Raw genomic sequence first — 12259 nt, 5'->3', positions numbered from 1 at the left:
TCATGCTGAAAGTTTTTTACTTCCAACCCCATAGCTTGAAGCGAGCGTGTAGAGGCGTTGGAGCGCCCGCTCCGTTTCTTCACCTTGTTTCTGTTTCACAAGCCTAGGGTGAAGCGGGCGTGCTGATGCTTTGGAGCGCCCGCTCCAAGTCTTCTCAAAAGTTTCTGATTCGTTTTTTATCATTTGGAGCAGGCGTGCTGGTTAGTAGGAGCGCCCGCTCCTAAGGTGAGAATAGCTCCTGATTTCCTTAGTTAAATTGGAGCGGGCGTGCATGCCACCTAGAGCGCCCACTCCAAACAACAAGTTTAGCTACGACATTGGTTGGAGCGGGCGTGCTCAAATGTTAGAGCGCCCGCTCAATCTTTGGTTCTTGGCTTTTGTTTGGGAGCCTAGAATGGAGCGGGCGTGCAACTCTTATGGAGTGCCCGCTCCTTCCAGGGTTGAAGCCCTCTGTTTTGTACGGAGCAACAAGGAGCGGGCGTGCAGGTTACTTGGAGCGCCCCGCTCCTGCCTGGTCTGAAGCTTAATGATTCTCCTGTTGAGCTTGGAGCGGGCGTGCAGTGAATAGGAGTGCCTGATCCAAGCTGTTGACAGATTCTTTTGCTCCTTTTGCTTGCTTCTTTTTGCTCTAAATGCCTATAACAAACCACAAGAACATAAATTCAACCAAATTATTAGCCAAATCAGAAGTAAAATACTCTCCTCTCCATATTCTCACTCACTCAATTTTTTTATTTCTCTCTCTCTTTTTTTTTTCTTTTCTTCTCTCTCTCTCTTTTTTTTTTTTTTTTTTTTTTTTACTCAGGTTGCCTCCTGGAAGCGCTTCTTTAACGTCAATAGCTTGACGACCTCCACACTCAAGAGGTAAGATTACACTATATTGATTCAACCAAACTGACATGAGCACCCTCATAGTAAAGCTTGAGGCGATGCCCATTGACCTTAAAAGATCTCATTCCGTCCAAATTTGTGATTTCCACAGCTCCATGAGAAAACACTTCCTTAACAACAAAAGGACCACTCCACATTGATAGAAGTTTTTCGGGGAATAAATTTATCCTAGAATTGTAGAGAAGTACCTTATCGCCTACAAGAAATGTTTTCTTTTCAATATTGCGACCGTGGCAATCTTTTGTGCGATTCTTGTACTTGTTAGCACACTCGTAGGCCTCCAATCTTAGCTCTTCAAGCTCATGTAAATCAAGCCATATTTGCTCTCCCGCACTACCCAAATCGAAGTTAATCTTCTTAATGGCCCATTGAGTTCCTTGTTCAAGCTCTACCGGAAAATGACAAGATTTTTCATACACTAGATGATATGGAGTTATGCTTATTGGAGTTTAGTATGCCGTTCTATATTCCCATAGAGCATCATCAAGCTTTTTCGACCAATCTTTTCTATTCCTTGCAACCGTTTTCTCAAGGATTAACTTGATTTGACGGTTGAACACTTCCGCTTGTCCACTAGTTTGTGGATGGTAGGTAAGACCGAACCTTTGATGAAATCCATGTTTTCTTAGCATCTTTTGAAAAGCACTATGAACGAAATGTGACCCATTGTCACTTACCACAACTCTAGGAATTCCAAATGTTAGAAATATGACTTTCTTGAACAACTTCATGACTACCTTGTGGTCATTAGTTAGGGAGGCAGTGGCCTTAACCCATTTTGAAACGTAATCGACCGCCACAAGGATGTATTGATTTCCATATGAAGAAGGGAATGGTCCCATAAAATCAACACCCCATATATCAAATACCTCTAGCTCAAGTATCGGTTGTTGAGGCATCTCATTTCACTTAGATATGTTGCCGGTTCGTTGACACCGGTCACAAGACTTTACAAACCCCCAAGCATCCTTAAAGATGTGAGGCCACCACAAAATGCTATGCAAGACTTTCAACGCTATTTTGTCTGCTTTCATTTGCCCTCCACAAGGATCGGAATGGCACATCTTGAGCACATTTTGCATTTCCTCATCCGGAACACACCTTCGGATCAAACCATCTACTCCTCTTTTGTAGAGAATGGGGTCATCCCACACATAGTGCCTTGCTTCCCTTTTTAGCTTCTTCCTTTGGTTCTTGGAGAAATCGGGAGGAAATTCCCCACATGCCAAGTAGTTCACCAAGTCGGCAAACCAAGGAAGTTCTTTCTCATTCAAGATATAGAGCACATCATCTCTCAATTCATCACATATGGGAATATCATCATCATTAGCTTGCACATTCTCTAAACGGGAAAGATGATCCGTGACTACATTCTCGGCCCCTTTCTTATCACGAATTTCAACATGAAATTATTGAAGAGAAAGGACCCAACAAAGAAGACGAGGCTTGGACTCTTTCTTTTCCACAAGGTAACTAATAGCCGTATGGTCGGTGTAAACAATAGTTTTGGAACCAATGAGGTAGTTCCAAAACTTATCAAAAGCATGTACCACGGCAAGAAACTCTTTCCCCGTTGTAGTGTAGTTCTGTTGAGCTTCATTCAAGGTTTTAGACATGTAATAGATCATGTGAAGCTTCTTCTCTATTCTTTGCCCCAACACCCCTCCGATCGCAACATCACTAGCATCGTACATAAGTTCAAATAGCAAATCCCATCTTGGCCCTTGCACAATTGGAGTAGAGATCAAAGCCACTTTTAATTTGTTGAAAGCTTGAAGACACTTTTCATCAAAAATAAAGATGGCATCTTTTTGAAGAAGAGCATTTAGGGGTTTAGCAATGAGTGAGAAATCCTTGATAAATCTCATATAGAACCCGGCATGCCCTAAAAAGGATCTTACTCCTCTTACATTTATTAGAGGTGGCAATTTTTCAATCACTTCAACTTTTGCTTTATCAACCTCAATCCCCTTGCTTGAAATCTTGCGACCAAGGACGATTCCCTCTTTAACCATGAAGTGGAATTTCTCCCAATGTAGAACCAAGTTGACCTTCTCACATCTTTCTAAGCATTTGCCCAAATTGGACAAACAATCTTCAAATGAGAGGCCTCCTACTGAGAAATCATCCATGAACACTTCCATCACGGCTTCAAGCATGTCTCCAAAGATACTCATCATGCACCTTTGAAAGGTTGCCGGTGCATTGCAATGTCCGAACGGCATCCTCCTAAATGAAAAAGTACTATGGGGACAAGTAAAAGTTGTCTTCTCTTGGTCATTCGGGTTTATGGGGATTTGAAATAAACCGGAATAACCATCAAGAAAGAAATAATACTTGTGCTTGGTTAGTCTCTCAAGCATTTGGTTGATAAAAGGGAGGGGAAAATGATCCTTGTTAGTGGATGCATTTAGACGTTTATATTCTATGCAAATCCTCCAACCGGTCACCGTTCTATTTGAAATGAGATCACCATTCTCATTTTCAAATACGGTCATTCCTCCCTTTTTAGGGACCACATGAATGGGGGAAACTCATCTAGAACTCGAAATGGGGAAGATGATGCCGGCATCAAGGAGTTTGGTGATTTCTTCCTTCACCACCTCCCCCTTTTGAGGATTAAGTTTCCTTTGCATCTCAATGGAAGGCTTAGTACCCTCCTCAAGTGTTATGTGGTGCATACATAAAGCGGGGCTAGTACCTTTGAGGTTGTCAATGGTATAACATAAAGCACCTTGGTGGTTTCTCAAAACACCACATAACATTTGAGTTTGGCACTCGTTCAAAGAGGAATTCACAATTACGGGAAAACTTAAATTAGGACCCAAAACACATACCTTAAGTGTGATGGTAGAGGTTTTAGTTCTACCATTGGAACACCCTTACCTTCAGTTGTAGTAGCTATCTCCAATGCATCATGACTTGTGATTCCCATGCATACTTGTTCAATGCTTCCTTTCGTACTTCCTTCAAGCATCTCATCATACAATGCCATCTCTTTGCTTTGCACACCTATCTTTTCCTTGTTCAATAGGAAATTCTCAACGGCATCGTTATGCTTAGATACTTCATGCTCTCATTCAAATCAAATTCTATCACCTCATCTCCTACTTTTAGTGAACTTTTAGCACTTTTAACATCTATTAAAGCACCCAAAAGTAGCAAGAAATGGTCTTCCTAGAATTATTGGAATGTTAATATCTTCATTCATTTCTAACACAACAAAATCCACCAAGATTACAAACTTTCCCACCCTTAGAGGAACATCCTCTACCTTACCCTTTGGAAATTTGATAGAACGATCGGCCAATTGTAGGGTAATGTTGGTGGGTAGAAGTTCCCCTATCTCAAGTCTCTGATATACCGAATATGGCATAAGGCTAACACTAGCCCCAAGGTCACATAAAGCATTATCAATTTTCATTTTATATATTACGCAAGTTACCGGGGTCTTTCAATTTCGGTGGCATTTTGTTCATGATGATTGCACTACAATTCTCGGTGAGATTCACTGTTTCCACCATTTCACACTTTCTCCTTCCACTCAAAATGTCTTTTAAAAACCTAGCATAGTTAGGCATTTACTTAATAGCATCGATAAAAGGAATTGAAAGGTGAATTTGCTTCAATGTTTCAAGAAACTTTCCAAATTGCACATCTAATTTGTTTCCAACAAATTTGTGGGGATATGGTAGTTTTTGCAATTGTTTTGTCTCTCTCTCTTTTTCTTTTTTCTCTTCACTCTGTTTTTCTCTTTTCTTTTCACTCTCTTTTTCCCTTTTCTCTTCACTCTCTTTTTCACAATCTTTTTCTTTTTCACATTCTCTTTCTTTTTCTTTCTCATGATTTTTCTCCCTTTCTTGCTCAAAATCACTCTCAAGGGGTGTCTCACTCAAGTTCACTTTCTCATTGCTTCTTTTAGGGACACTCTCTTCCAACACCTTCCCGCTTCTAGTCGATATAGCATTGACGAGTCTCTTAGGATCTAGTCCTTGGGGTGGGAGTTTGGAATTGCTAGTCCCTTCCTTTAAAGCATTGGCCAACTGAGAAATTTGTGTTTCAAGCATTTTATTATGGGTCATGACTTCTCTAAATTTCTTATCACTAGATGTCATGAAAGTATTGAACATTTTGGTTTGACTTTCCATCATTTCCTCTAAGTTAGACCTATAAGGTGGTGCTTGTGCATAGTAGTTATCTTTGGGAGCTCTATTACCTCTCACATTCGAATTGGAAGCATTTTGATTAGAAGAACCTCTATTATTATTATTGTTTCAATTATTCCTAATATTAGAGTTTTCCCCTTGGTGATATTGACCTTGATTCCCATAGTTTCCTTGGTTATTCTGGTTATGGTTACCATAACCACCTTGTTGGTTGTAGTTACCTTGGGGATTTTAGTCCCTTGGGTTCCTATTCCCCCATTGGTTTTGGTTATGGCCTGGTAATCATAATCATTTCCTCTTTGGTTATAGGAATTTCCCCCTTGTTCTCTTCGATTAGGTGGTAAGTATCTTTGATTGTCATTCCTAAGTCTATTATCATAAGACAAAGCATTGACATGTTCATTTTCATTCTCATTACCATCTTCATATTAGGGTTGGGGCAGGGAATCATAATTACATGAAGAGGTGTCATGGTCATATGACCCACAATTTTCACAAAATAAGCACCCCTTTTGCATGTTATTTGATGTAGAAGGAGAAGTGTTAGAATTCATATCTCTCCCCTTAGATTGGGAGGGATGCTCTTGGTGCGAAGTGGAGGTCTCAAGTTTCGCCTTGATGGATGTCATCTCCTTGCTAAGGTTGGAAATTTGAGATGTCAAATTATTAATGGCGTTGAGGTGATTGACGGAGTAACCGCACTTTTTCCTTTGCTTAGAGACTCCCTCTCTCCTCCTTGCCAATCCATGTGGTGCCTCACCACATCCTCAATTATTTTAATAACTTTCTCCTCCGTCTTGTTCATAATCGGGGCACCTGCTCCTGCATCCAAGCTAGTCTTTCCTTGTTGGCTCAAGCCTCCATAGAAAATTTGAATCACTTGGTATGTGGGAATGCCATGATAAGGACACTCCGTTTGATATTCTTTATATCTTTCCTATGCCTCATATATGGTTTCACTAGCCTTGTCTCGGCCGTCTTCTTTTGAGAGTAAAATCTCCCTATGAAAGCCATGGTGACCTCGTCTGAAGTTCTCAAGGAGTTAGGTCTCAGCTCTTTCTTAAGCCATTCAAGATCCCTCTTATCAAGGAGAAAGAAAATAGCTTTAGTTTCACAAATTCTTGAGTAACCCCATTTACCTTGATCGTGTTCCAATACTTTTCGAACTCGTTCAAGTGTGCAAGAGGGCTCTCATGTTTCGCTCCACTAAATTGCTCCTTTCAATCAAATTTATCATTGCGAGCCGAATCTCGAAATCATTGGCTTGAGTAACGGGGAGAGCAATGCGACTTAAAGCTCTATAAGCTCCCGGAGTTCCCAACTCCTTCAAAGGTCTTTGAGGTGGTGGATCCGCATCACCCATTTGATCTTGTTGCTCCTCGGAATTGAACTCTCTAGTTGGGGAAGTAGTTAACGACCTAAAACCGGCTCTCCTTCTCCTTCTATAAGTTTTCTCAATCTCGGGATCTAAGGCACCAAAATCCTGTTATGAGTTCTGCACATACACTCTCAACAATTGCAATTAGTAACAAGGCTATAAGTGTAGCCAAAAAGAAACACACTCTTTTTTTTTTTAATTTTGTTGTTTTATGGTGAACTAGACTCAAGTAATCAATTAGCAATCAACAACGCCGTTCCCCGGCAATGACGCCATTTTGAACGGGCGCTAGAACGGTTGCACATTCCACACTCAATCAAACACATTTATAAAAAACATCCTACAAACCAAGCATAATGATAAATAAGAGTTCGGTTCACAAGGAACGGGATATGGTTGCTAAAGTTCTTAACACTTAAAGCTAATTCGAAGTCTTTCGTGATTTGGGGTTCGTCAAGTAGGCAAACAAACTATGGTTCTAATTCAATGGATTAAAAACACTAGGGAATGAGATCCACTCAACCAATGTAATTAGGTAAATAGGGAGTAAAATAGACAAGTTATAGCAAGGACTATATGTAAGATCAACCTCATGGAATTAGGAAACAACTCACACTACTAAAGTTAGATTCCTCATTAGTTTAGCAATAGAAGATACATAATCAAATTGCAATAAGTAATGACATACTCATTTCACGTTTCCATGTCAAACTAAGCATACCCTGCTATTAAGCTCCTAAATCAAGGACAGCTAATCCTATCATGAAGAACTAACAAGCAATCTCATACGATCAATTTAATTGCAACACAAACATCAATGCCTCTCCCACATTTACATAACTAACCAATAGGTTGAGATTCACCCAACCCCTAGCAAGAAGACTACTCACAACTCATCTTAGGTGACATGCAAACAAAGGTTAGGGTTCTAATTACTTCAATAATTGGGGAAAAGTGATTAACTATTGAATAAACTATCATCCAACAACAAATTATAAAGAACTAAAGAGATTCAAGTAACATGCAAATACCAAATAAAATCAGAAATTAAGTAGATGAAGGTGGAAGAAATTACTAATTGAAGCTTCAAATGTTGAATACAAAGTTCCAAAACTTGAGAATAATCCTTGAAACTCACTATTACAATGATTAATTTGATGAAAACTAAGCTAAATTGCCAAAGTGGATTGTTTCAAACTAAGAGGAGATGCTAATTACTATGCCACTGCTGTCTATCTTACAAATGAACTAAAGGGGAAGTATTTATACTCCTCGAATTACCTAAGTTAATCCGTCAAAATAAAACGGATTTCCAGTGAGGAGTGCCTGCTCCTAAATGCTGCATACCCACTCCTAACATCAACAGAAGGAGGCAAAATTCAAAGAATTAGGGAGGAGCGCCCGCTCTTGATAATGTGCGCGCCCGCTCCCCTATTCCTCAGCATAAGTCAAATTCAACCTTAAAGGAGGAAGAGCGCCCGCTCCTAGCAGGCTCAGTACTTGGGCAGAATGTTGATACAATGGCAGGAGCGCCCGCTCCTGGAGAGGTGCACGCCCACTCCACCAGGAGCAGGCTCTCCTTTCTTTGTTTTCAAGCCATGAATGTCATGCCAATCTTTTGATTGCTTGCCAAATTGAGTCTAACACCTGCAAAACATGGGTAAATACATACAAAGAGGGGCAAGGCCGAGACACAACTTTATATACAGAAACGGGTTAGAAAGAGGGGAAAGGATTGCAAAACCGGGTTAAAATCACCATAGTAAGTGGTCAAATAAACCACTTATCAGCCACCAAAATGTTTTCTTCATGTCCTTAAACAACTTATCCTCTCCTGAATGCATTGAATAAGGAGAATTATGTGCCTCTTCCATTAACCTTTGCTTCAAATCACTCGGAATATGTGGTACACACCATCTTCCTTTAAATTTCATACTCCCATCGTCAGCTATTGAAAAATCCATTATTTACCCTCCCTCGATCTTTTCTCTAATATTTTTCAACTTCTCATCCCCTGGTTGGCTATTCCGAATCTCATCATAAATTGATGGTTTAACAATTAAGGCACACAACAATTTCTCTACTTCTCCTAGCTCTATTACATCCAAATTCATCTTTTGAAACCCCACACATAATTGATCCGGAAGAATCATTACATTGACTCCATGACTAGACTTCCTACTCAAAGCATCGGCCACCACGTCAGTCTTTCTCTCATGATATTGGATGTTTAATTCATAATCCTTAATAAACTCCAACCATCGTTTTTGTATCATGTTTAGCTCATTTTGAAATTTTATGGTTGGTAAAAATTTTACATGTCACGCCATATAAATTGTGTCTCTAAATTTTCAAGGCAAACACAATTACATCTAACTCTAAGTCATGGGGGGATAATTCACTTCATGGGGCTTTAACTATCTCGAGGAATAAGCAATTACTTTTCGATTTTGCATCAACACACAACCTAGCCCAAACTTTGATGCATCACTATATACTTCATATTGCTCACTTCCATCCGGTAGGGCTAACACGAGAGTTGTAGTCAACTTTTCTTTTACTAACTGAAAGGATTTCTCACATTCCGGAGTCCACTCATACTTACATTCCTTCTTCATCAAACTCGTCATAGGCCTTGCGATTTTGGAAAAATCTTTAACAAATCTCCTATAATAACCTGCTAACCCAATTAAACTCCGAACATCTAACACACTCCTCAAGGTTGGCCATTCTCTTACACCCTTTACCTTTGCTAGATCAATTAACACCCCTTCCTTAGAGATCACATGACCTAAGAAGGCCACCTCCTCCAACCAAAACTCACATTTTGAGAGTTTAGCATAGAATTGGTGCTCCCTCAGACTTAACAATACTCCCCTCAAATGATCCTCATGTTCATCCCAATTCTTCGAATACACCAAAATGTCATCGATAAATACCATAACAAACTTGTCTATGTATGGCCTGAAAATTCGGTGCATTAAATCCATGAAAACCGCAGGCGCATTGGTTAACCCAAATGGCATTACAGTAAATTTAAAGTGACCATAACGAGTTCTAAAAACACTCTTTGGGATGTCTGAGTCTACTATTCTTAACTGATGATACCCTGACCTCAAATCAATCTTCAAAAATATCCCTGCTCCCTTCAATTGGTCGAACAAGTCATCGATCCTAGGCAGCGGGTACTTGTTCTTGACTGTCACATTGTTCAATTCTGGATAATCTATATATAACCTCAAACTTCCATCCTTCTGCTTTACAAACAAAACAAGTGCACCCCATGGTGATGAGCTAGGCGGAATGTATCCATTCTCTAACAAATCATCTAACTAAGTCTTCAACTCTTTCATCTCTGCCGGGGCCATTCTATATGGAGCCTTTGAAATGGGTCCTATCCATGGTACTAAATCTATGGTAAATTCAACATCCCTCACTAGTGGCATCCTTGGAATTTCCTCAGGAAAAACATCAAGGAATTCATTCACTATTGGAATGTTCTTTTCCATCCCCTTTATCCCCCTATTCTATCTCCTAAACACTACACATATACAATGGATACCCTTTTGCCACACACTTCTTAAGTTGCAAAGAAGATATGATCTTCAACCCTAATTTCTTCTCTTCCCTTCGGTAAGTTACCCTAACTTTATTTGGGCCAAACAACGTGACCTTTTGGGCATCACAATCGATTTGGGCCTTGTATTTGCCCAACCAGTCCATCCCTAAATTGAGATCGAGATCTTGTAAGTCAAGCTTAATTAAGTCTGACGGAAATTCTACCTTTGAAATGACAAGAGGTACACCCTAATACATCTTAGTGTAACTCATTACTTCCCCTAATGGATAGAAATATCTAAGTAAATTGACACCGGACTTTCTAACTTGAGTTTATCTACTAAAGTTCTAGAAATAAAAGAGTAAGACGCCCCCGAATCAAACAAGACTTTAGTAGACATAGAACAAATAAAGAAAGTGCTAATTACCACATCAGAAGTATTTGTGGCCTCACGGCTATTCATCTTGAACACGCGACCTTTAGAAGCAGATCCACCAATGTTACTAGGTCCAGACTTAGAAGTGAAATCGGGGTTTTGAGTTGGCTTAGGTTGGCTTCTCACATATGGGGTCTTACCGGACAGCACATCAGAGGCTTTCTTGAAATATTCATACTCATGGTGACCTAGTTTTTGACAATAACAACAACTCATTGGGTTCCCTTCACAATCTTTCTTGGGATGGTCTTTCCTACACCTTTTACAAAAATAGGACCTTTTGGGTTTGTCTCCAATCCCTTAATTCCCATTTCTTTTTTCAAAGATACCCCTATTATCCCTCCTTCCACTAAAACCCCCATTGAAATTCCCATTGGCCTTAGGCTTTTTCTTATTCCCATGGGAGCTCCCACTAACCTTCCTTTTCTCACTAGAATAGTTCCCCACCAACTCTCTTCCCTTAATCTCATAAAGGTGAGTTGCTCTCCTATAAACTTCATCAAAGGTTTCAAAGGTTACTCCCCCCAATTTCCCTTGGAGAGTTAAAGTCAAACCCTGTTCAAACATTTGGGCCTTAAGGGCTTCAATTGGTACTACTTCACGTGCAAACCTCATTAATTCAATGAATTTACTATAGTACTCACTTATGGTCATATTCCCCATTCTAAGGTTAGTAAACTCCATACACTTTTGTTTCCTTAAATAGGAAGGATAAAATTTTGCTCTCAAGGATTCCTTAAGCTCAATCCACCCAAAGTCGGGTCTACTCATCAAGTCATTTTTCCTTTGACTCCACGATAAATCGGCTTCTTCTCTAAGGTAATAGACAAAATTGTTAACTCTTAATTCCTTGGGGCAATTGATAGAACTGAAAAGTTTATCGAATTCTCTTACCTAATTTTCTAGGCTAGCCGGGTCTACTTGGCCAAGGTAGGTGGGTGGTTTGGCTGGAGCAACTCTTTTGAAAATTTCCCCAAAACTATCTAGATCATTGTGGGTTTTTCTTTGGTTTGAAACAACATTGGATATGTTTTCAGGTATTTTAGTTAGCCTTTGGATGACCGAGTTCACTTTGGATCTACTTCCTCTCTTGTTTCCTTGCCTTAGCGACATTGTCCTGAATAATGTGGTAATTAAGCACAATGAATTTACAAACAAATTATTCATCCATTCAACAAAGACTCAAAGTTGTGATAACTTTACTGTTCACAAAATATCTTAAGTACTAAACGTTCTTCAGGCCTAAAATTGCCATTAAAAAGCAACAATGGGTAACTTCATGAAATAAATTTGTCACAAGTTTCATCATAATTTTCATACAATTATAACACACTAATTGATAAACACTTAACCATATAATTCACATAAGTGTGTAATTCACCTTTCAATCAATTTCCAATTTAGGAATAATTATCGTATAATTTATGAACTTTTGATTTACCTTGGAATATAAAAATTCCCAAAAGACCATCAATCTTGCTGTATTTTGAAATTTTATTTGATTCTTATACTCTAAAAATATAGTTTGGACTCCATATGCACATAATTTTCTTAAGGATTAAAATCATTTTTGAATACGTTTCAAACATTTTAATTTCAAAAGTATTAAATAGTTATAAGTTGAATAATTGATTCATAATGTGGATTAATTGGACCAATGAGATCCCATGTAGAAGAGGTTAGGGTCGATGTCGCTGTGAGCCCAAGTCCTGCCTAGCTAGAGCTCATTGTCAATCCTACATTCCCCACTATTAATCTTTCTTCAAATGAAAATAAAAAAATAGCTTTTTACTTAAATACTTATTATGTAATTACAGAAAACAATGCGA

At 39.1% G+C, this 12259-nt stretch overlaps 1 protein-coding gene across 1 annotated transcript; it reads right to left on the bottom strand.

Annotated features, from left to right (window-relative positions):
* Positions 1-875: 875 nt before the first annotated feature.
* LOC145588737 (uncharacterized) lies at positions 876-3886 on the bottom strand. Its single transcript, XM_081645346.1, has 2 exons — positions 3778-3886; positions 876-1279 (listed from the first exon to the last, which is right to left on the bottom strand). The coding sequence occupies exons 1-2, from the start codon at positions 3884-3886 to the stop codon at positions 876-878; spliced, it is 513 nt and encodes a 170-aa protein (XP_081501472.1).
* Between the last annotated feature and the right edge of the window lie 8373 nt (positions 3887-12259).

The sequence above is a fragment of the Chenopodium album genome, chromosome 17 (assembly GCF_948465745.1).
Source record: "Chenopodium album chromosome 17, dcCheAlbu1.1, whole genome shotgun sequence".
Classification (NCBI taxonomy): domain Eukaryota; kingdom Viridiplantae; phylum Streptophyta; class Magnoliopsida; order Caryophyllales; family Amaranthaceae; genus Chenopodium; species Chenopodium album.
Note: the sequence above shows the minus strand (reverse complement) of the source record. Positions and strands in the feature narration are given on the sequence as shown.